Source organism: Centruroides vittatus, unplaced genomic scaffold (assembly GCF_030686945.1).
Source record: "Centruroides vittatus isolate TY-2023 unplaced genomic scaffold, ASM3068694v2 contig_943, whole genome shotgun sequence".
Lineage (NCBI taxonomy): Eukaryota > Metazoa > Arthropoda > Arachnida > Scorpiones > Buthidae > Centruroides > Centruroides vittatus.
Genome location: NW_027122626.1, coordinates 869,748 through 896,432, shown reverse-complemented (window position 1 = coordinate 896,432; position 26,685 = coordinate 869,748). Strand labels below are relative to the sequence as shown.

The following is a 26,685-nucleotide window of genomic DNA, read 5'->3' as shown; positions in this document are numbered from 1 at the left end:
TTTGGAAAATAATTATTTGTTTCAATGAATGTCATCTTATCACTTTAACATTAAAAATTATTCAATGGTGGAAAATGCTTATATCTGCTAGTGCAGTAGAGTTCACAACTGATGTGTCACAACACACTATTGTACTGCAATGCCATTCTAATGCTATGAAAAAAATGTTTAAATAATTTTAAAATTTCTAAAAAAATAACAAAATATACTACTGTATGTAGTTACATATATAAATATACTATATTTCAAAAGTTTGTACAAGCTTGGTATCATAAAGAAACTATTATATGAAGATAGAAATAGTGTTATATGCATGATTTCAACATGCATCTGGAGAATTCCATTAAACACTTCTTTGATCATGACTCATTTTCCTGTAACCTCTTAATTGTCACTTTGATTTATTTAAATTAAATTTGCCACACTTGCTGAACATTTCTAATCAGCTAAAATATTATAAACAACAAGAACAAAATGAAAACAAACAATTTTTGTCTAAACCACAGAACAAGAATAGATTTTTTACTTTAAAAAGGTAATTGGAAATGGCTACCTCATTTCTGTACAGTAAATGTGAAGCTAGTTTGTAGTGCTAGAATCAAGAGTTCATATGGTTTTAAAAGAATGTATTCAGTGATAAAATTTGGAATTTATAGTGAAACATGGAAAGCTCCTTAATACAAATATCTACATATTGTATTGTGCAAATTAGTCAAAATGAAGTCAGGTTTTGGAATTTTTTTCTTTCAATTATGAAGTAAGTTAGAATTACTGTTGCCAAACCCTAATCATCTGTTTTTTCATATCCAGCTGATAAACCACTACTGAAACAGTTTCATTGAAATTTGATGCCATTTAGTGGTAACTGTTTTTAGTGATAAAATGATAATGTATTTTTTTTTCCTCTTCTTTCCATTAATTTGCACAGTTTTATAGTCCAACTTCCATATAACAAATTGTTTCTAGAGGATGTTATATAGAAAATTTGTTGAATGGAAAATGCATTGATAGTGAGTATAAAAAAAATGTCAACATTTTATTAAAATATTCATTATATAAGACTTTTTAATGTGGAACTGTATATCATTCAAACTGTATTTAAGACTGTATATCAAGTTATTTTTTCACAAACTAGCATATAATTATAGTGTAATCTTGCTTAACTTTAGTCTAATCTGTTTATGAAAATCAGACTTTTGTGAGAAAATGTTAACCAGGAGCCTATTTCACATTACTTTAAATGGGAAAAATTATAATGCATTATTTCAATCCAAAACTTCCAACTAATTTCCAAATAAAAACCACACAAACACACACAAGCATACATATATATAGGCTTTGTATTGAGTTTTAGTTAAATTACAAACTATCATTATAGAATGTAAAATGCTGAATATATTAGTTTCTGACCATCAAACAGTTAATATAATAATAATCATTACCAAATAGTTGCTTCTTTTGCAGTAACATGTACAATTTGCAGGTCATACAGGATGACAAAAGTTATATGTTAAGAAGATTTTTTCAAATATGACATAATTAGAAAGAGTAGCAACACCGACAGTATCAATGTGTTTAGTAAACAAGTGCCGTTTTTTTTTTATGATGCAATAATTAACTTAATTAAACTAGTTAAGTAATGCTGTATCAGCGTGTAGTCGAAACAAAGCTGCTCGCACCTTTATTTTCTAGATTACGAGGGGAAAAAGAAACAAAGAATCATTTGTTCTCAACAATATGTTTGATTTTTATTGAATCATTTAAAGGTACAAATATAAAGCCAGAATAAGGCATTAATTAATTGCTATGCCAACGTCTCATGAAATTCTGTCTATCACTATGGGCCTTGGACTTACAGATTGACTCGTAGCGATCTTTATTGTAACTCTTTAAAAATATTATGTCAGTTATTTTTTTTATCGACTCAATGCAACATAGGTAAGACCGATAGCGGTCTCTTTTTTTCCCTATATCTATTTTGATTTTTGTAAGAGTTAATCCCTGTGATTTATGTATAGTCATCGAGTATGCTAAGGTAAGGGGAAACTGTCTACGAGATTGCGATATACTGCCATCATTCGAAGAGTGTGTTATGGGGATTATTGGCAGATTACCATAGATGAAAGGCTATCAAATTCCACTGATCCAAAGGCTATCAAATTCCCTGATAGCTATCAAATTCCACTAAAATAAACAGATGAAGAGCTGGAGGGTGAGCATTAGGAGCATATAGTTCCTAGTGAACCATTGATGAGACCTCCTTGCACCCATAAGTTGACTCTCGGCATGATTCTGGCATTAACTGAGAGATTAAAATACTTGGAGAGACCAAGAGCTGAGTCATCTTTGGACAAAGGCAGAGCAAAGGCATCTGGAGTGTTTTCAGATGCTATATAAACAACAGGGTACCCAGTTGACTGCAAGTAGTCTTCGTTGCTTTGTTTAGCTTGCTCGTTTGTTGGATATAGCTGTTTGGAACCGATCAAGTTCATCTCTGGATAAATAGGTTTGATTTCTTGTCGTCAGAGTGTTCAGATCTGTATCAGAGAAATCACCCAAAGCTAGATGTTGTAAAACATCTGTGAAGGAACTATCTGCACTATTTTGTCTATGAGAATTACTAAGTTCAATGACCTTCTCAACAGAATCAAGTGCAAATGTAATGTAATGTCCCAACAAGGTCCCTACCTTGTTGGGACATTACATTGTAAAAAATGCTCGAGGAGAGAGGAGTATCTTTAACAGGAGGAAGCTGACGAAAATCACCAAACAAATAGACAAAGAATCTACCAAATGGCTCATCTTTCTCGGGGTTTATCTCCCTCAATCTTCTCTCAATCATGTAAAGCATTCTTGCATCAAATTCATCGATGACGATGAATTTGAGCGACTTCATCTCAATCTGGAATCTCTGTGCAGCTTCTCCATTTAGAGATCGAAATTTCGTACTGACAATAGGAAGACGAAGGAGAGAATAGATAGTAAAGCCATCAATATTGATCGCTGCTGCTCCACATTTTAAAAAGAAAACTTTTTTAAACTTATTATTCTATAAAGATTCTTTATATTTGTTGTGTATCTAGTTAGCAATAACATTTATCTTTCAAAATTACCATTTTACTGCTTGTCATATTTTCCGACCACTAGATGACGCTTCTACACGTGCGTGCAGGAAGCAACTAACACTTGACTTCATGCATTCCTTGTCAACAAAATAACTCTAAAATGAGTTGTCCGATCTTGATGAAAATTTCTACGACGACTCACCATCACTCAAGGATAAACTGATTAAAATTTCAACTTTCAAAAATGATCCATACTGAAGAAAAACTCCTATCTCCAGTTCTACAAAAATGGATCATTTTTTGAAAGTTGAAATTTTAATCAGTTCATCCTTGAGTGATGGTGAGTCGTCCAAGAAAATTTCATCAAGATAGAACCCATTCCAGAGTTATTTTGTTGACAAGGAATGCACAAAGTCAAGTATTAGTCGTCACTACGTTCCGACAACAAGCACAAGATGATCGATCTAAGCAAGAGTCAGAAGCTTTTTCTTATGAAGATATATTACCAAAATGATGAACAGATAGCACTTAGGGTTTTTCATACTAAATTTTTTACATCTAGAAACCCTAGTGAGAAGATATTTAGAAAATAAAAAAAGAAACTTTTTCATTTCTAAATGGTAATGTCAAATTTTAAGTTCCTATATCTCATATACTAAATAAAGTAATATGATGTCAATAGGGTGATTCAAAACTTCCTTGAACATAGTACCCTAGATGATCGTTGCCATGAAAACCAGAGCCCTATAATTTCAAATTTGACTCCTGAAAGGCTGGAAAAAGTTTCAAAGTCAATCCAAGCAGTTCCTTCAGGAAGGCAAAACAAAGACCAGGCATCAACAGACAATCTCTCCACATTATTCTCAAGACGAATGCTTCAAAATTACCATACGTCAGAAACTTTACCCAAGGTGTGATGGCAATTTGAGTAAGCTTTGCTAATAAAGTGATGGAAATGTTTGCGAATGGGACATTAGATGCCAAAAAGATAATATTCATAGACGAAGCACATTTTTATATTGATGACTATGTTAATAAGCAAAACTTTTGATTTTTGGAAACATCAAATCCACAAGTCACTGTTTCCAAGTCATTGCATCCAGTGAAAATCATAGCATGGGCAGCAATTACGTCGAGTGCTGTATACTTAAAATTCATTGAGATTCCAGTTACAGGTCCCATATATAAAAGTTTCTTGGAGACCAAATTTTTCCCTTGGACAATGAAAAATCATTTTGTCCAGAAATATCACTTTATGCAAAATGGCACTACTCTCTACTGCACCCAAGATGTGTTTGAAAGTATTTTCAACACATATCAGGATTGTGTTATTGGATTAGACAGACAGATAGACAGACGAACAACAGCAGAAATTTATAGGTCTGCAATATTTTCAAATTGCAGCCTAAAAACAAGAAATAAATTACAACATATTCTCAGTAACATCTCTGTCAATTACAAAATTGGTTGCACATCATTGTTTAGATCAGATATTCATAATAATTATTTTATTAACTTACTATTTCCAAAATAGAAGTAACTGAACATGAAATTAAATGTAATGTCAAAAATTCATTTGCTAAAATGAACTTTTATGGTCATCCAAAAGAAATTTATGGGCTTTCTCTATAAAATACAATGGAATAGGTTCATAAGAAAGTACATAAATAAATAGAAAGATAATTTTCCTGAAAAAATTGAGAGAAACAAAGAAATTCAATGACACTCCAAACCCAACTACAAATGTGGCTACAAAAGCCTGACACAGATGCAATGCTGACAAACAAACAAAAGAAAAATTTTGTTAGTAAGAAAATACGAACTCGCAATTAAAAACTTTAATATATTTTATATCTTTATTTAAACATCATTTTATATTTACCATTACTGGTCCTGTAATAATTTCGGCACAATCTTGGCAAGCTTCACCATATTTTGTCCAATAATCATTTTTACAGAAGAGGAGCCCATCTTTCTCAAAATACCAATTTGTCAATGAAATATCACATACTGAACACCTATTTAAAAATAATATATAAAATAATAAGTATTTATTACAAATAAATGAAAAATGTATTTTTATAAATTACAAAAAACATACATATTTATTACAAACACTAAATATTTGAATGAATAGTTTATATTCCTATCATTGGAAAAATCTGGTGTTTATAAAGTTTTCCTGTGTAAATTGAGTTGGAATAATTTCACCTCTTATATCAGTGCAACTTACAGAATGCTTGCCATGTGTATATTGGAGCATCAGAACATCTTACATGCAAAATGTAGAATGGAATTAGCTAAATCTGTGTCAGAAAATACTTTCAATCCCATTAGGTCAGATGTTCATTTATTACATCCATTTTCTGATTCTACTTTAGTTTATATGTGGGGAAACAATACATATAACTTCTGGCCTGTGCAACCAAGCTATTCTAAACCTACCAGAGCATTGGATTTCAGTGATTAAAATGTTACCTTTCCTTCCCTTCCCATTTTATTTAAATTGAAACATTCCATTAGTTTAATTTCAAAGTGATATTATTATGTTCTATTGTCTGATGACAATAAATTATTTTATTGAAACTGTTTGCATTTATATTTGTGAAGCTTCTGTGTTTTAATTATTATTAAGATAACACTACAAGTCAGTTTGTTGTATGTTTTTGTTTGATATTCCTGTTAATTATATATATATATATATATATATATACACACAATATATAATTAATAGGAATATCAAACAAAACCATACAACAAACTGACTTATAATATATATGATAATATGCTATCTTGTTTGATGTTGTGTTCTTAAGACATTAGCTATTATCTGTTATAAAGATCATGAGGAAATTTATTTCAATTATTGATTGTTTATGAATGGACTTATTCTATTTTCAAAAAAAAATTCTTGTGATAACATTTTACAGTTAAACTTCTTCTTTTGATTAATTTATGAGGATATTGTACACCATTGACTTTGTTATTATAAATATAAAAAGAAAACATCTATGCCTCACTAAAACTTAAATTAACTTTTTTTTTTTAAGTGGACTTATACCACTTTTAAAAAAGGCTCATAAATTAATCAAAAGAAGTTTAACTGTAAAATGTTATCACAAGAATTTTCTTTTTTGAAAATAGAATAAGTCCATTCATAATAATCAATAATTGAAATAAATTTCCTTATGGACTTTATAACAGATAATAGCTAATGTGTTAAGAACACAATATCAAACAAGATAGCAGTGTTATTGCTCAGATGAACTGAGCAATAACACTGAGTGAGATCTCATTCCATTTAGTTTTCTTTCACAAGCTTTAAGACCATTATATCCATTTATATTATGTACTGCTCAAGACCATTATAATGTAATAAAGTATGGCTAAAAGAAAAATAACTTCCTCTTATACAAAATGAAACAAGAGGGTTCTGTCTCAACCAAATTCCTAGAAGAAGCAATATCAAACAGGAAAAAACTACAGATGGATAAATTATAAATTGGCTGAAGATATGTTGGATGAGGTTTAAAAGGGAAGAATTTTGCAAAATTTCCTACAAAACTTCTATGGAAGAAAGTGCACAATATAAAGTTCTTGATTTATTTGAAAAATGAGGAAGACCTAAAAGGTTATTGCATTAGCAATAATACTTTACACTTTAAAACTCAAATGTAAAACTATTTATATGTGAAATAATAATGTCAAAAAGTATATTAATTAGAAAATGAAGTGTTTGCAAATATGCTACATGTAACTATACAAAAGTTAATACTATCATTGTAACATTGTTATAGAATGATAACTGATAAAATTGCAGAGAATTTACAGAACAATCATTTTCAGATAATACAATCATGAGATATTTTAAAAATTTCTGAGATACCTTACTAAATAACTAAAATCATCTTTAAAAAATTATCTTTCTCATTAATATCTATGATTTGTAACTAAAAGAAGCAAATAAAAAATATGGTATCTAAAAGGAAAACATTTTTATAGCAATTTTCTTAGCTTTCATTAATTCCTTAACTATTGCAATTGGAAGATGAATTATCATACTGTTTTATTTTTATTAATACTTTTCTGACTTTAATATTAAATCTATAATTTTATTACTTCAAAATATTTTTAAAATTGTCACCATTATTTTTATTAGTATCAATACAACTTTTAATTCATTGACAATAATCTCTTATTTGATTAATTTTCAACTTTACATTGACATAAAAATTGAATGAAACAATAGTAGTATTTTGTTTCAATCAAACTAAATAAAAAGAACTAATTTTTTGTTGAAGATACTATATTATGCCAAAAATAATATTTAGTAACAAATTATACTTATAGAAGGCAATTCAAAATATAAAATTCTGTTAAAAAGCAAGTAAAATAAAAAAATCTTAATTGATATTAATATTATATTAAGAACATAGTGAAACAAAATATGATTGCATAAATCTATGACAAAACCATAAAGGAACAATATTTCTTTTAAAAAGTTTCTGTAGATAAGTTCTTTAAATAAAAGAATTGCTTATCAATGCAAATACAACAAGTTATTTTAATTCTTTTGATAAATATGTCTTAAAAGATAAGATTTCTTATCAGAATGATAATGTTTATAATGTTTACAATAATTTTTAAAAAAGATTTTCCACAATACTTCCTAATGCCATATTTTTTCCATTATCCCCTCACTTCTATTCATATAGTTTTGCATTTTCTTTAACATAATTCTTAATGCCATACATAACTTAACCCTTTCCATGCTGGCGATCTACAGCAAATAATTGAGTGGAATTCGTCATGCGGCGCATTTTTTGCAGTTTTTGGATAATTTTTAAATTGCAATATTTCGCTTTAAAATCGCGCTATGTTTAATCTGTTTTTTGCGTTTGATTAAGAACATATTACAGTTTACAATTGTTTAATTTTTAGTTTAATAGAAATTTAAAATAATATTAAAATTTGAAGCTTACGAACAAAAGAAAAAAATAATTAATTTACAGAAAATCGCTGAACTTTGTACATTTGTTAGTTAGATACATCTGTCTTCTTTTAAATAAAAGAAACCGCAGCTCTCTAGCTAGAGCGGGGGAGAAGTTATTGCCATTATTTACACTATGTCTCTAATTACTTGGCAGGGAGAGGGTCCATTTTACCGAAATATTTATGGCCCAGGGGTGGTCACAAAACACTTTTTGGCTTAAACAAAGTCAATCAACCTACATAATAGTGAATCAAAGCTAAGATCGCTGGAAAATTGAATATAACGCAAAATAATCGAATTTTTTGATTAATTACGCCGAAAGGCATATGCCGCATCACGAATTAACGGCAAGTCACGTGACATACGCCTAAAGGCGTATAACCGCATGGAAAGGGTTAAATAATGCTCATAACAGCACAGATCAAATTCCATCTATTTTTTTTAAATCCTTAAAACCAATATCTGCTGTTCTTCTTTCTAGATTATTTTCTATTTTTGTTCAAAATAGTGTTGTCCCTAAACAATGGCTCTGTTTGAACATTATACCTGTGCCTAAAAAAGACAAAAACTCTTTCTGTCTCATTTCCATTTCACCTACCATGTTGAAAGTTTTGGAAATTTGTTTATACCATAGAATATATTCAACAATTTTATCTAAATTAATACCAATTCAGCACTATAGCCTTCCACCACTTACAATCTTTTGGAAACTATATCATAAAATCCTTCAGAATTTTGAAAGTAAGCAATCTGTCTTTATAATTTATATAGATATTAGCCAAGCTTTTGATTCTGTAATTCCCAATCTCCTTCTCTCAATACTCAGAGATCACTTTGAAATTGATCCTGCTTATCAATTCTGGCTTAATTATTATCTCCTTCGTATCTGTAAAATTACACGTGGTGATTTCAAATTTGTGGATTTCTCTCCCTTATGCGGAATTACAGCAAGAATCAACTTTAAACAGCTTATTTTTTTCAGCTTACTTAAACAATATACTTGGTCATATTATTTGTCTATATTATTCTATGCTGATGATATTAAATTGATTAACCACAACCCCCATGTCCATCAGTCTAATCTACTCCATTTATCTTCCCTTTTAGAAAAAACTAACCTAAAAATTATTTTATGATAATCCCATAAAATATGTTAATTCTTATAATAACCTTGAGGTCATTTTTGATCCTAAACTTACTTTCAAAGGACACACTGATAAGTTATTAAATCTCTAGCTATTCATTGTGGAATTCTTTGACATTTTTGCAAAACTATTTCTTTAAAAACAGTCTTACATTTCATTTATTTCACGATATATATAATAGTCTCTACTCGATTATTGTCTACCAATTTGGGCTATGGTTGCCTCTTCTCATTGAGAAAAAATATTAAGAGAATTAGATAAAATATTTCTTATTCTAAATAAACTCTCTAACCTTCCTTTTACCCCTAATACTAATATTGCTAGGTCCAGATTGGGAAGTCTCAGTTTTACTGAACATATCAAATACTTTGACCATTTACTTTTATACAAATACTTTTATGGTTCCATTTGTTCTGATTGGCTATGCCTAAGAGTTCCACCAAGAGTTACTCATAACTAAACTTGATTTTTTACCCCATCCTTTAGGCTTTCCATTTCCTTCAGATCATTTTTCTATCAGTCTGTTCAGAATATGAGCTGTGTGGAACAATCTCTACATAAAGATTTTTTACATTTTAAACACATTTGTAAAGGGTTACTTTATATTATATAATCATTTCTTTTTATTTATGTAATTTTTTATCATGTATTTTGATTGTTATCCTTTTTCTATTTGTATTTTAGTCTTTTGTTATGGGTGTTATTTTCAGGGGAAAATATTAATTCTCCTATGACATTTCCTTTTGTATATGCAATAAATAAATTGAAATAAATAAATTTCCTGAAAATGAACCTTATTTTCTGGAAATAAACTTGTAAAGACTATTAAGAGGTGTGTGATTAAAACAAATTTAGAAAATCCAAGAAAGTATATGTCATATACTTTCCTGGATCATAGTATGTTTATATTTAAATATTAAAATACGGTTCACTTTCAGGAAATTTATTTATTTGTTGCATATACAAAAGAAAATGTCATAAGACAATTGATATCCAATAGTTATAGATACCATATTAAAAATACCAATGTTATCACCCTTTTTTTTAACTTCAGTCAAATTCAATATGTAATGTGTATACAATACGCTTTGATTATATCATCTTCAAGAAACAGAATATTTTTCCACATGCTGTTTTAACATTAAAAAAATTCTTATATTAAATCAACCTTTCGTTATTTTTATTTGACCAAACTATGAAAAACTTTTAATTCATTGGCATAATAGTGATGTCATGAGTAAAGAAAATTCTCTATTATTTCAATTTGGTTTCATTAGCTAAAACAAAAACTATGCCTCATAATATTTCTATGTAAAGAAAACATTTTTTTATAAGTTTCCTTTGAATTTGTGTTAAATGTCATTTGAAAAATTTGCATTTCAAGGAAAAAGTTTAATTTTTTTTGTCAACATTCGATTTACTTCCGTATTTCACTTTTAATATTGTTAATACAATAATCATTAGCAACAACTTACATTATCAAAAGAACAACAGAGTAATTTCATATTTTGCTGATTTCAAAAGGGGTTTTGATTCATCAGAGATGGACATTTTATTGTATAAAATGAGAATTTCTTTCAAATTTATCTACATAGTAAAAAATTTACTTTCTGGTTTAACTACTGGCAACTATTTTGACACCTATATATATGGAATATGGAAGACGATATCAATATCAATCTCATAACAAATATATAACTCAGAATAAACTATTTTCCATTTATTTTGATGTTATTTGAATTTGAGTTTCATTCAGCACATACCTATAATCATTCATGATCAATACTTTATACATAATTTTAAATCATGGAAGGTAACTTTTGATAATTCCCTCATTTATTGAAAGTTTAATGGTAAGTTAGCTGCTTATGCTAAACTGTACTGTTATAGATTTAGTCATTAATGTATAATCTGTTTTGCTAAAAAAATCCTATCCCTAGAGAAATCATTACGTAGATAGAACAGTTTTACCGTAAATGCCACCAATTGCTTCATTCAATTGATAATGCATTTATTTGTAAGGTATTTCTGTTACAATAAAATGTTTATCATGAATATTTTTCTTCAAAAGCAATTCAATATTATTTTTGCACAATATTTACATTTCCTGTTTTTAGTATCTAGTACAATAATTGTTTCTCAAGCAGAGAATGTTAAAATAAACTTATTAATATTGTGCAATAGATAAAAAAAATTAACAATATAAACCAAGAAACAAGCATTTTCAATTATTTCAGCTACTTGGTAATCATTTGTACTGACGTGCATTTTTTCCTTAAATGCTACGATGTTGAAACCTCAATATAAACATGATTTAAGTCCAAATGGATAAAATTACAGTTTTCTGATAATTCATATTGTAAAGGTCCGCTTTTAGCGTCCTAAGTCGAAAAGCCACACGACAGAGATAATTGGACCCACCTGGCGTTGGAGCCATAAACAGCCGGAAAGATCAAAGGAGTAGCGCCTCCGTTTAGGGGTCAATGTGTTTGCCACGTGTCAGCCGGCTTGGGAAAAAAATGTAAACAAGGGACAAACGCGAATGTAAGCTACGTCGTCGGGCGCAGGGCGGACGTCTTTGGAAGCTCCCAGGGGAGAAGAAGAACCTGATTGGCCGCAAGTTGTCGCCGTAGAATCCCTTAAATTGGAAGGGTGGCGGAGAAACGGGGAGAAGGGCAAGAGACTGATAATACGGTAGTCTCAGGCACTTGGACAGCCCGCTGAGCGTAGAGAGAGTGTTCTCCCCTGACAACGATCTCAGGGACGGGTAAGTGCGGAGACTGGACAGGCTGTATAGTTGAGCCAACTCCGGAAAGGCGACCTGAATTCCCCAAAGTTTAACAGTCCCCAATAGACAAGTCGATGTGAGATACTATATCTTTGTAGCATAGCGTATGTAATGTTGTCGAACATTGTACATCTTGTAAATATTTGTTGTGTAAATAAACTGTATATATTTACTTGTTGAGTGTGGAGGTGTAGCTTTCCTCGAACCATCTTACGGACATTCTCGAGTCACAAAACCCAACTCGAGACGATTCATCGTAAAGATCGTGACGGATTACGTAAGGATCTTCACTCATATTTTATATGAATTTTTAAAAACCCATACTATAAGCATCTATTATTTTTATTGCATATTTTGCAGATATGACCATTTTCAGGACTAAACAAGTACTTCATAAACTTTACAGCTTGTTTGTGTGATTGCATGTGCCTTTTTTTCAAATAATCTATAGACTGCTTCTGCTATCTATGCAGTAGATCATTTTTGTACATACACACAGTTCAAGTGGAAAATATCTTCAAATATCGCTTCACCATCAATCACAGATGAATGTGAAAAATTCAAATGCTTAAATTTGAACTGTCTAATTAAAGTCCCACAAATTTTGCATTGCTGTGGAACTCTTATTTTTCAAATTCTCAAAATCCTTTGACTTAATTGGTAAAATTATTGTAAATGTTATATTTATTAATTTTAAATGTTAAATTTAACTCTTTCAAAACATTATGTAAATATAATGTTTAATTAAATATAAGAGAGAGAATTCCTTAAATAAAGTAGTAAAACTTCTGCATATGGAACAGGCACAGAAAAGTTTCCATTATATCAATATGAGTAAAAGAGCAAAAAATTAATGCTGAATTGCTAAGAAAGTATGTACAGTTATTTAGATCCAATATATTGATCAACAGTGCAATCCAGTGCAAAATGAAGCACCAAGACAAACCAAAACAGCAAATTGATACAAGTTAGTTCTGGTTGCACAGACACTAATTTTAGCGATGTTCATGATATCAGTTTGGAACAAAACATTACTATCAGCTTTGGCACTAAACTATAATTAATTATAATAAAAGTAGTTACTTATCTATCATCATTTTTACAAGGCTATAAACAAAAATATACAGACTAGATCAGTGACATAACTAGAGAATAAGAGAAATTAAGTTAACCTAGACATAATGAAATATCTTATAAACAACTGCATAGAAATAAATTGAATAGCGATTGGTTAGATACAGTTATAAAATTTTACTGAGCATGTAATTTTATTCATAATTGACTTGATTGTACATTTATATGAAACATTATTCTAATAAATGTTATGTAACATAATTGATTTGAAAATTATGATATAACCTGATGTTGCACATTCATCCCCTTCCACCTAAAAATGTAACATAATAGACAGTAATGATGTAAAGAATATAAGATTTGCTTGCAGACAGAAATGAAGTACATATACATTTCAACATTCAAATTTCAGTGTATATTACTAGTGCTTTTAACATGCATAATGCTTATTTAAGCATTTTAACATGCATATAGCAATCCACGTATCCAGCATTTTTATATTCATATGTAAGTGCATATAGTGCAATTTTAAACACACACAATCCAGTCTTTAGTAATCATATTTGAAATTTTGTTACTCTTAAGCATTTATATAACAACATTGATTACTTCTTAAACTTCCATATTCCAAAACAACACATTTCAAATTTTTTGAAATAAAAACTTCTTGTTTCTTGTTAATTAGGCTGTTATATTTTTGTATTCTAAAGATATTAGTGTAATATTTAAGTCATACTATGATTTATGATTTATCGTTTTTCTAACAAATAATACTAACTGAATATTTGATTATATTACCACCACATTTTCATGTATGTCACCCATAATGGCATATAACTTGCAATGACATACAAAACAAAAATTGCTAGAACAAAAATAAAACTTTTGAATAACCTGCCTCCCCATGTATCCCACAACTATTGATCACTGGTTGCTCCATAAGCACATGTTCTTAATTACAATTTAAAATTGGCATAGAACCTGTCCATTGCATAACTCACATTCCCTTTCAAATTGTCTTTTAAATACACAGATAATATGTACAAAAATAAACTAATTAATAACAGTTAAAACAAAACTCATAAAAAATACAATTTTTGTTAACTAGCTACTTATCAATATTTGACTGTCAATAACAATTACAAAAACTGAAATCACAGAAATACAAAAAGCAAAAAAATTCATAAATTAGAACATATAACAATTGTTGGCTGAAATTCGAAAAGTAATTAATTATTACTCAGAAATCCCTACATATATAAAGAAAAATACATACCTCATGACAATATAAAAAATTAAGACTAGAACAACTTTGCCTGATGATCAGGAAAAAGAAATAAAAGAAGTCTTAAAAACATATTTAATGAATGATTACAAAAAATTAAACACTTGGTGAAATCAGTCTCAAATTCTAAAGACTAGTAAAATACAAATTAATACATCAAAAATAGTTAAATCAAAATATATTAGAGATTTTCAAAAAAATCAAAACAAAACTAAAGAATTATGACCTTACATTACTCCTAAAATAGCAGAAAAAATAAACAGACATATAAAATCAGACTGAATTAGATATATGGCAGACAGAAGGATTAGTATACAGGTTTGAATGTACCTGTATACATCTATGTGAGGAAAGAAAATGAAAATTTCAAGTTAGATTTAAAGAACATGTTAATTCCATATAACAAAATAGCAAAAATTCAGCTGTCTCAATTCTTTGTAATAATGAATGTGAAATTTTAAAAAATTCAGTAAAAAGCATAAAAAAGAAAATGGTATGAATGCATAGAAATACAGTAATTAAATTACATAAAGATACTAAAATAAACTATAATATTAGATATCAACTACCAGAATCCTGGTAGCCCCACATGAAACTTCGGGAGGCATTATTATCTTTAACAAATCAACTAAATTTATAAGATTAATCAACCCTTGTGCACAGCCAAAGAAAAATTTTACTCAATCTTTTAATCAACTACACTTTTAACTATTCTGTGAACCTTTTTTACTCGTGTGTTATCACCAGTTCCCTTTCCTCTAAACATCTGTTATTTAAGAGGTAAGAAATTATATAACTGTTGGTTAATATTAATTTTGTTAAAGATTTCCTTGTTAATATGTCCAATATTAAAATAGGAATATAGTTGTCAGTTAAATAATTCCGTTGAAAACAGGATCATTGTATTATCTGTAATGCTATTAACTAGTATTGTGTACAATTAAATTTTTTATACTTGTTGGTCTTTTCTTTTAAAATCTGTTATTTAGGAGGTAAGAAAATTATATAAGTGTAAGCTAAAATTATTTGTAAAGAAATTTTAGTTAAAATTTTTGTAAATATTGTCTACATTAAATAGATAAATGTGCAGTCTCTGGGTAACAATTGTTGTTAAGAGCAGGATCATCATATTATATATATGCCAGAAATTCTGTTTATAGGTACAGTTTACAAGTCTTATAATTATTTAAACCTTATGTAACTGACAATTCAGTAAAAAGTAAAATTTGTCTGTATTATATAATTTTAGCCATCTATGCAAGATGGTTGGACTGATGAGGGATTGTAAGTCTGAAATGCATTTCCAATGTCAATAAAAGCATATATTATTTGAATCTGATCTATAACTCAGTTTTCATCACTTGACCTACAAGGTGTGATAGGTCTGAAAATTTGCCAAATTTAGACCACATCAAGATACATTCATTAATCACAGACAAGCAAAAGTATTTAGAAGTTAATAATTTTTTTTAACAAAAACTAATACAAGTCATTCCTATTATTATTGAATTCATGAATATTTTTATAAAATTGACAGTTATAATTTCATTGGTTTTATAGAATGTATTATCATCATGACACATTAATAACTAAGATAGGAAGTTTTGAGATAATAGGTAGTGTAACAAGTAAATCCTCAGATCATAATAAAAGTTAAAAAACAAAGTAACTAAAATATAATTACTTACAAATAAACTTTTTTGTTATTGAACAGTATTGTTATCATATCTTTGTTTACTAATTTGCAAAACAATTTCAATTGCATTTTTATTTGGCACAGAACAAAATTTAACATTTATTCATCACTATAAAAATGAGAAATGATTTACAAAATATAAAATTTTCTTTTAAATGCAGAATCATTTTGTGAAAGGAAGCAATTGGATTAGTCAGCAGTCATGAATATTGGCTATCTAAATGTTATTTACATATGCATTTAAATATTTATAATGAACACAATCACAAAATTTAATTATCGAACACTGAAAATTTAAAATATAAAACAAATTTTTAAAAAAATCATATATGCAATGAATAATTAAATTAATAAATAAAAAAAAAACATTGCATTTTAAAAATATCTATTAAATACAATTAAATACAAATTTATGCACAATTTATTTCAGTCTGACATAACATATTTGTTAAAGCAATGTAACAAATAATTTTTGTTACAATATTTTAGTACATAAGTAAACTTCCTCTGACTCATCTTATCAATATTTAAATATATGTAATTTTTAAAATGATATATGCTTTATTACAATAAAATCTTATTAAAAACAATTATTGAAATAATAGATATACAAAAAGCATATCATAAGCAAGACTGTCAAGAGCTTGTATGGGATTAAGGATTAAAACAGGTCCCTTTTGCAATTTTTTTACAAAATAAAATATATTAAATGTTTCTGTATTAATAAAAACAGTCTTAAAGATTTTATCTTTTGTTAATAAAAATATTCATTTATAGTGGTAGCAACCGCATGGAACCATAATTTTTGTTTGAGTCCAGGAAAATATTTCTAGCTCCCTTCCTCTAGAACCAGTGGTTTCCAAAGAGAGCATGACCACCTCCTAGAGTGATGATTAAATCTAGGTGCAAAAAGAAAAGGGGGCACCAGAGGCAGGATCCTCTGGTGCCCACTTAATAAAACAAACTGTTTTATTAAGTTATGGCAACATAACACTCGGGTGACCTGCCTAGGAGGAAATGCCTTCCAGGAGGTCTTTTTAAGGGTTGACTGGCCCCTTATTCAGGCATTACAGATGTGGAGAAAACCCAGAAAACGCCATGTGGCCAGCCTGTCCTCGTTAGGCGTGAACCCACGACTGAACTCCCAGTGTTCAGGAAACAGAACCACTTGGCCACTGGTGGGCCCTGACCAAATGGTGACCATAGAAGAGGGTTGGGGTCACTGACAACCTTTCTCTTTCTTCCATTAAACCAGTTAGGAAGAAAAATTGCATTTAATGGCTTCCAAAGTGGAGAACAAGTGGTAAGGACACAAAGTGTGAGATTCATAGAAAAACTTTTCTAAGAATATTTCCAAGCCTTTCTTACACAAGAGAAAACAGGTTGGTATCGAATGGTAGTTCAAAAAAGTTTGGGAATAGCCGCTCTAGACAGTCCCGATCCTTAATTTAACTAAACCTAATTACAGTAGAGTACCACTAGTCTGAACTAATTGAGACCGAGTCCTGTTTAGATTAGCTGAATGATTGAAATAATGCAGAAACAAGCAGTAAAACAGGTCCGGTTTATATAGATCCAACACCATCAATGACTTTTGTTTCTGTTTTTGTGTGTGTACAGTATAGATCTGCTATTTTAATAGGCCATGTCAAACACTGATTTATTAATTTTGTACAATATTAATACAATACTACATACATACATAGATGAAAGACAATCAGCTGTACACAAGGTATTTGTGTACAAGCCAGTGGAAAAGAAGGTAAGGGAAAGGGGGAGGAAGGAGGAAGAGGAGATAGACAGCAGAGAAAGGTAAGATCCCTCTGAACAGCATACATATGGTTACTCTACATTTGATGTTGGTGTGCAGTTTTTAGGCTGCAAGGCTGTAGTCCCCAAAGGGTCTAAAAGAAAACCTGAATGTAGAAAAGTGTGTAGGAAGTAGTGGCTGTTAGTAGGAAGACTTATATCTACTTAATACTAATAAACTGAATGCAAGTATGAATCTTAATAGTATTAACAGCTAGACAGACAGTGTGAAAACAAACGAGCACAATGACGAACTAGACAACACAAATGGACCAACAGAAGACAAATAAGCAAGACCCCAAAATCTTCTCTTTTTCTTTTGTTTAATTTTAATTTTTTTTATTTATTTTATTATTATTTTTTTAAACATTAACTTACTAACTAAACTAACCTACCATAACCTAACCAGAAACTAAGCTACGAGTCCCTAATCTAACTTACAACTAGGACTAACTTAAACTAACCAAATTTAGACTGAAAAGATAATGAAAAAAATTAATTTAAAATACAAAGTTAAAGGCAGCTATATAATGACAGTTGAAACAAAGCACAGGAAAGCTAATTGCCATCTGTGCCCCTGGAGTGAGTGCTCTCAAGAACCCCACCAAAGCACAGGACACACCATGCGATTTCCAGCTGTGCAGGTGACCGCAACTGCAATATGTGCGAGTTGTGGTCATACATTTTCGCTGGCAATGCAACTCAGAAACACATGACCCTATAATAAACAAATAAAATTACAGTAGCTTGTCTTTGACTTCTTTCTTGAATTTACTGACATTTTACGTTTCACTTCAGATTATTTACAGAATTTTAGCTTTTTTCTTTTTTTATTATTATTAAAATGGCAAGCAGTTTTTTTTCTGGAATGAATAAAAGATAAAAGGTGATAATTTTGTTAGAGTTGGCGAGAATATACGAAGGGAAAAATAAGAAAAAACGTTCATGCTGGGTTAAAACTTGGTGAAATGAAAATCAATCGGGCTAAACAATTGTGCTTTCACCAGTTGACGAATGAATTAAGGCTTTTGGATGCCGAAGGTTATAGGGGATATATCTGTATGAATATAATTTATACTTATATATAATTTAGGCAAAACGTTTTGTAGTTTGGCATACCAATTTAGAGTGGCCCATAATTCGATATCAGTCATTATCCCAGAAGTTTTGGATGCTATTTATCAATCTTATAAAAGTGAATATTTGAGGGTAAGTGTTGTTTAGAAGAAAGCTTGAATGATTTAATTCATTTATAATCGATATATTTTTTTCTTTTATATAAGCATTTATTTTATTCAATTGTAATCAAACTTTTTAAAATAAATCCAACAATAACTTTTGTAAATTCAGATTTGATTTATATCAAATATAGCATTTAAATGTACTGAAACTGAGTTAATACAAATGTTATAATCAAGATATGTTGACAAATATACAACAACACAAAGTATGACGTGGCACAAAGATGTTTTCTGATTGGATGTGCGTTTGCAACTGTCGTGAGTAGAACAAACTTTTTGTTTCTAATTGCAGTTGCAGTCGCGCCGGTTTTTGAGGGGGGATTACTAGTTAACGGGAACAGCTGTCATGGTTGCAGTCACCCACGCAGCTGGAAATCGCATAGTGTGACCAGGGCTTAAGGAATATGAATGAGAGTAAATGATGAAACATTGTAAGCGTGTGAATGAGTCGGTGTGGGTTGCAAGGCCAGTTGTACCCTTCAAGAATAGCAGCTCTCATTAAACTATCCCTAATGTGTTTGTACCTATTCCAGCAAAAAACTAAGTGAAGTGGTGTTTGGTCCTCCTGAATACCATAATTTCATTGTGGATTGTCCCCAAGGTTAAATCTATGCAAGTATTGCTTAAAGTTTCCATGTCCTGTAAGTAGCTGAGTGAGAGTGTAACTAGGAAAAAAAATGGCAAAGGATTGCAGTAGTATCAACCTTGGGGATAGAAGTGTAGGTGAGCCTACCAGTGATGTCATGGTCCCAGCTGTATTGCCAGAGAATGAAGATTTGCTTCTTGATGTGACTGTTGATGTACAAGGCAGGAATGTAACTGAAAGTACTAGTGACCAAAGACTTTGCAGCTTGTTTGGCAAGATGGTCAGTGGTCTTGTTGCCAAGCATGACCCGGACCCATTGGAAATCTATTCTAATGTTGTTGTCTAAGTATCTGAGAATGTGGTGTATGACATGGACAAGTTTTAAGTGGCTATCAGACTTCTCAATCCTGTGTAAAACTAGCCTACTGTTGGAATAAATGCGATAGTGTAGGTAGCCTCTTTTGTCCTTCCTACACCTAATGTGAATTAAGCAGTGGCGTAGTGAACATAACTGGCGCCCGAGGCATAACTGGAGCCCAACACTTTATTGGCACCCCTCTCCCCCTCCAGAAACACATATAGATTGTCTTGGAGACCATTTGGGCACCCCTCTGCAAGTGGCACCTGGTGCATGATACACCCTCTTGCACCCCCCTCGCTACGCTACAGGAATTAAGCTCATATAAATAGCTAAAGTGTCTGCCTGTGCTATTGAGCAGTGTGTACCTAGATGAAAGCAAACGTCGTGAAGCTAGCGGCCTAAGTCGGAGTAAACTGCAAAAGCGGCACCCACTTTGTCACCCATCTTGGAACATCAGTGTAAATCCTAAACATGAGACGATCACCTGGATCTTCAAAGTAAACATCAGGGGCAAACAGATGGGAGGGGTAGTAATTGTAATAGTGTACTACAATACAATACAATTTTTTTTTGTGGGATTCTAAATCTTTTTGTACCATTAATACCATTTAAATTCAACTTGAAACTACAAAAAAACATATATTTTGTGAACTAAAAAAATATCCTCTCCACCGACCGAAACACGTTCAAATTAGCAGTGTTCGGACTAGCGAGACTACCGTACATTCAAACAAAACAGATCATTTTCACATCAAATTTAATCAAACTATTTAACAAACAACAAACTTGATATAATTTACATTTTCAATTCAACAAGTTAAATTCAGATCGCTTAAACTTAAAAAAAAAAAATTTATATTGTACATCTATAAAATATGGATCATAATTAATTCCGTAAAAAATGTTCTCATAAAATTACATTTACATTTAATCATAAACTTCATTGATTTTGGTACAATATTTATAATGAACAATTGAACAATCTTCAAAAAACAATGTTTTAAAATGAATACTAAATTTGTTTTGAAAATATCTTCTTAATTCTACAGAAAGGCATTTGATAAAGACATTAATCACATTTTTCCAGATTAAACGAAAACCAGAAGGATATTTCGAAATTACTTAAGATTTAAAAATTCAATTGAAGATATTAACAAATAATTACGTTTCTTTAACGTCATCTTTTAAAAATGAAATATTAACAATACATTTTTATAAATAAAACTCGAAGCGTATCGAATTTACAGACAATAATACAAGCCGGGTGTTAATTACATCGAGTGACACTACAGAAACACAGGAAATTAATTTTGTGTATTACTAACCTGAAGCAATCGCTATGCCAATCATGATCTAATGCATGTAGAAATTCGTCATCCTCTATTACATTCAGACAACCAGAACACACCATCGATTCGTCGTCTACAATTTAAGAAATTCGATATATAACGTTACGTAATTAACAATATATAAAGTAACAATAACGATAAGCGTAAATTAATTATTTCAATTTACAAACTAACCATAAACTTCCTCCATACTGCCACCATATTGTTTCTCGCGCATGCGTATTGATATCATAAATTGACATCTCGAAACTTCAGTTTGAAGTTTAGAATTTTTATTTTTATTTATTTATTTATTTTTTCGTTATTTTAATGTTGAAAATAGTATATATATACAATGATATTTTTAAAATTCTTAGAATTTTTTGAGAAATATTAATATAAAAATTTTATAATAAAAGTTGTAATTGTTTTTTTGTTATAATTTATCAGAAATTTTTTTATAGAAATTTTCTAGAATTTAATTGCAAATATTCTTGAATAATGGGATTATCGTTTTCCGTTTATCTGAGATAATAAATTTATTTATTATTTTGTTTGTTTTTTAACTACGTTTTAGTAGGGTACGCCATGAGAATGCATACTAAGATGGGATTTTTGGAAATTCCCTTGCGGCTTGACCTGAGGAACGGCTTCTACTGTACTATTTTAGATGCGATTTTTTGTTTTTGATAGTAATAACTTAATTTCCAAACGTATTAAATTTACCAAATCATCCAAATCGTTTGCCCCAGCAGCGCCGGGCTCATTTGCTAATTTCTAATAAAATTTATATGAACTGAAATATTTTCAGATAATTCTAAATTTTAAAAACCGCATAGAAATTATTTTCAAGGTTTTTTATTGTATTATATTATACATAAAAAGATTTATTTATCGTTTTAGCTGTAAATTTAGACGCACGCGATTGTCTGTTGCATAAAGGACATTCCAATGTACTGTACTACGACTAACTACGTATCCATGTAAATTCATATTCACGTGACTTTTTGAAACATACAGTCACTATATCAATTATCATAATGCTTTTAATCGTACTAACCATAATGCAAAAAACAAAGTGTTTTAATTTATTTCTTCATAAAAATTCCTCTTAATGCGAAAACGCTTGTGAATTTGCAGATTAAAAATCTTTGAAACGAACTGATTATATGCGTTTGTTTTGTTCTTTTTAAAGAAAACTATTATCGTACACGCAGTAGATTATTATTAATAGACGATTATCAAAACTATTCCTTATGTCAACATTTGTTTGCTGAAAATAAATAATCTAGGCTAAAATGAAATATAATAATTTTTAAAAATACAATATTGAAGACTAAATACAAATATTAAAAAAAAAAAAAATTCATATAATTTTTGCAGACTTAATACATACAAATTTCCATACATTCAGTTTTAGTTTTACTATCCTGGTTGTTATATGTAACAAGAAAAAGTATGGCGATCGGTAAAAAAATGACCCCCCCACCGAAGATTTTACATTTTTGGACTCAAGGAACCTTGAAACGTCGCGAAATTAAAAAAAAAAAAGAAAAAAAAAATCGGGTGTTTTCTGTATGTATGGATGTTTATGTGTGGGGGGCACGTTTTTAGTCACCCTCTTTCAAGCTTAATAATTCTTGTCCATTTTGTCGAAATTTTCTGAAATTTTACAAGAAGGAATTTTGCAAATTTTGTATTAGAGAATTGATGTTATTAACTTTTGGTGGTTAATTAAAGGTCACATGATGTGGAGATAGAGGGGATCGTATCTTATCTCGAGTAGGGTTTGACTTAATGAAGATTTTACTCATTATTACTATTTACAGTTTTTTTTTTTTTTTAAATAAAGCTCATCTCTACCCTCAAAATTAAGCTTTTGTGCCATTTTATAAAAGTTAAAAATATAAAAAGTGTTTTAATAAAATATGATAACAGATGGCGTCACCTAATGTTGCCGGGAAAGTTTAGCAACTCGTTGCTGAATTTTTAAAATTCATTCTCTTGAAATAAGTTTGTTGGAAAACTTACAAGTTCACTTGACTTTTACAACAATTAATTCTGTTTATAGTTCTATAATCAACTAATTGAGGGGGAATATCGATAAGAATAAGAGTTTCCAAACTTTACACGGAAATTACAGTACTGATTTTTATTGCACGTTGTTTCTATCGAGTCATTGGCCTTTACAAACTAGATATAACTTGAATAGCTAGTTACACTATTTTCAATGAGAATATTGACTACTGGAAAGAATTACTTGACGACATGATAGTTTTCATAATTCTTGCTATGTTCTTTTTTTTTTTTTTTTTTTTTTTTTTTTTGTAACTCTTTCCGCCCAGTGGGCACTAAGAGGGCCTCTTATAGCAAGCCCATTATGGGTTCGGCCAGGCCCACAATGGGGCGGCCGGGTGGTGAGGGACGGGGACCGACATATCCGGACGGACCACCCCCCGAAAAATTCCTGGGGATTTCTCGACCCGTCCGGATTCGATCCCGGGTCCCCCAGGGCGGTAGGCTGCTAACCTTGACCGCTCGGCCATCCGGCCGTCTCTTGCTATGTTCAGTAGCGCTGGCAGAATTTATTTCGGTTCAACAAAGTGATTAAAATTAATTAGGCAAAATTAGTTTTATTTAGCAAAATTAACAAAACTTTGTAGTCCACTAAAAGATTACTTTGTGCATTTACGAATAAAATAAAATTCCAATTATATTGTTATATTTTTTCTCTTTTTTCCGCATTTCTGTAAACGGGTGCAAGTGCCAGGGGCAAGGCAAGAGGATTACTTGTATCCTTCGTGCCCTTGCTACACTCTCATTGTGCCTCTTATTTGTCATTTAAATAAATTCTGATAAACTTTTATTTTATTTTCTAATTATATATTTATATTGTTTATATTTATTTAATTACAGTAGGCCTATCTAATTTATATATATATATATATATATACATAAAATTATATTTACTAGAACATAACAGTGACATAGCGAGAGGGGTGCAAGAGGGTGTATCTGTTTAGGACACGTCTACTAGGGAGGTCTCTTAAGAAAGCAAAATTAGGAAAAAATGCGCCATGTATTAAAACTGAACTTTTACCGTTTTCTCTTTATATTTTATCAAATCATTACCTATTAAATCGGCTGCAAAAACAATAAAATTCCTTTCTTCCACGTTGACGTAATAAAGTGATCAAGCAGGGTAACGTGAAATCAGCAACCAATACGGCGCCTGTATAAGTAAGCGGAGTCATGTGACGTCACGTGCACCACCTCTATAGATATTTTGGAATGCGATGTTCGACATTATCTGTATGTGAACCTAACTTCCGAGTTTCGTAGCAATTGGTCGAACGAGTGTAGAGCGAAGAAACACTTGAAGGAACATTCTCATTTACATATATGAATGGTTTGTGTGAAAAAATTGCACTATACTATTAAAAATTATATGCTCTTGAAACATCTGAATTATGTAACTACAAATGACATATGAAACAATATTAAAAAAAAATAAAAAAGAACACACCGGTGGTGCAAACCCGGGAGCCGTGTTCAGTAACGCAGAATTCCTAGCTATGCTGAACCCTTTTATCTATTCTTAGGCTGCGACTATGCAGACGCGAGCGAGCGAGAATATGTGGCGAGAAGAGGCGAGACGCGATAAATATCAAAACCTGTCATATATGTGCGAGAACCAGAAATTCGCTCTCGCCAGCCTTATTTCTCTCTTCTCGCCTGTGCAGGGTTTTCCTTTGCGAAAACTAAATCGCTCGCTCTAAATTCGCGTCTGCATAGTCGCACCCTTAGCTCTGCCATCTAAGACTAACCTAAGTGCGCTGCGTTACTGAAGACAGCCTAGGCCTACCACAGCTCGTGACGGTACAGACGGCGGCGCGTTGCGCGCTCCAGATCCGACCACCGCGAACCTGAATAGTACAGTGCTTTTCGCTTCTATTTATACTGTACCAAAATTCTGCGCGATTATTGCTGGTGTTTTACAAGTCTAAGCCATTTATTTAGAAAATGGCTTTTCGAATTTTAAAAGTTTTGTTTGAATTCCATCTGAAACGTCTTCCTCCTACGAATTTCTTAAGTGCATCGTTTCTCCCATAAATCGTCTTAAGTTAACGACGAAATGCAACTTCGGGAGGGAATCTGTCAACAATGGAAGTGTTACGTAACAATGAAAGTGTTAACAATGGTAGTGTTAACAAAGAAAGTGTTAAGAGAAAGCCACCTGCAAGATTTACAGGCGCAGATGCGGTTTTTTTGCGTTTTTCATTGCGTTTTAATAGGATACTGTACTTCAAGAGAATATACACTATATGTGTCATATCTCCACTTAATGTCATGTCATACATTATTAGTATTTAATTTCCTTTTTTAAACTGATTATTGCCATTAAAATTATGCATTTTTCCATCCCATAACAGTTAAAAATATAGAAAATTTTTACAACAAAATGTCACAGATAACACCACATAATTTTATTATATTGTAATTGAAAAGTAGTTATAAGTCTTCCTACTAACAGCCTCTTGGCACTAACTTCAGCACTTAGCTATTCGTGGCGGCACTGAATCATTGGTGTTCTTTTAGACCCTTCGGGGACTATGGCCTTGCAGCCTATCAACTTACTATCAATATTTATACTATAATATCATCGATTTTGACGAGAGATAGTGATGCGTTTTTCCAAATTTCTCAAATAAATTCGATAATACAGTAAGACCCCGCTTAACGCTGATTAAATATAACGCCTGCTTGACGCCTAAAAAACGCTCAAAATTTACGCTGATTCAAATGAATGCGGTATTTCATTGATTCGTATATAATACAATTATTCCCAAACACGAACCAATCAGCAAAAAGTGGCAATTCGTCTTAGCGCTGTACTTCTCTTAAACCTATGCTCGTTTTGTGCAATTTTGGAAAAAATATAACATCACGGATGCCATAAGAAATATATCGACTTCGCTTAACTGATAAATTCATGAACGGAGTGCGGAAGAAGTTATGGCTGAAGGTATCCAAGAATTCTCATCGAGAAGAGCCTATTGCTGCATTGTTAGGTTGACAAAATTGTTAACTTAATAGATACAGGAGATGTAGACGAGCAGGATATCGGGGAGTTACTGCAGGTTTCTGGTAAGAGCCTTACCAACGACGACCTTCAAGAACTGGCAGAACAAGGAATTCGTGTAGAACTGGAAAATAGAGATTCTGAAGACGAAGAACCCAAAAATTGTCTCTACAGTTTTCCTTTGTAAAAGTTTGGTAACGATAACCGAAATCGTTGATCAAATTGTATCGA

General features: G+C 30.8%; 2 protein-coding genes across 2 annotated transcripts in view; one reads left to right on the top strand and one right to left on the bottom strand.

Moving 5' to 3' along the window:
• The window catches only part of LIMK1 (LIM domain kinase 1), a 40,909-nt gene extending 19,283 nt beyond the window's left edge, over positions 1-21,626 (bottom strand). The window contains exons 1-3 of the mRNA XM_067282206.1: positions 21,567-21,626; positions 21,369-21,465; positions 4,948-5,083 (exon numbers count right to left, since the gene is read on the bottom strand). Of these exons, the coding sequence (XP_067138307.1) occupies positions 4,948-5,083; positions 21,369-21,465; positions 21,567-21,624 (291 nt within the window). The 5' untranslated portion in view covers positions 21,625-21,626. The remainder of the gene's footprint in view (positions 1-4,947; positions 5,084-21,368; positions 21,466-21,566) is intronic.
• The window catches only part of LOC136985018 (SMC5-SMC6 complex localization factor protein 1-like), a 386,884-nt gene that overhangs the window by 95,453 nt on the left and 264,746 nt on the right, over positions 1-26,685 (top strand). The window lies entirely within an intron of this gene.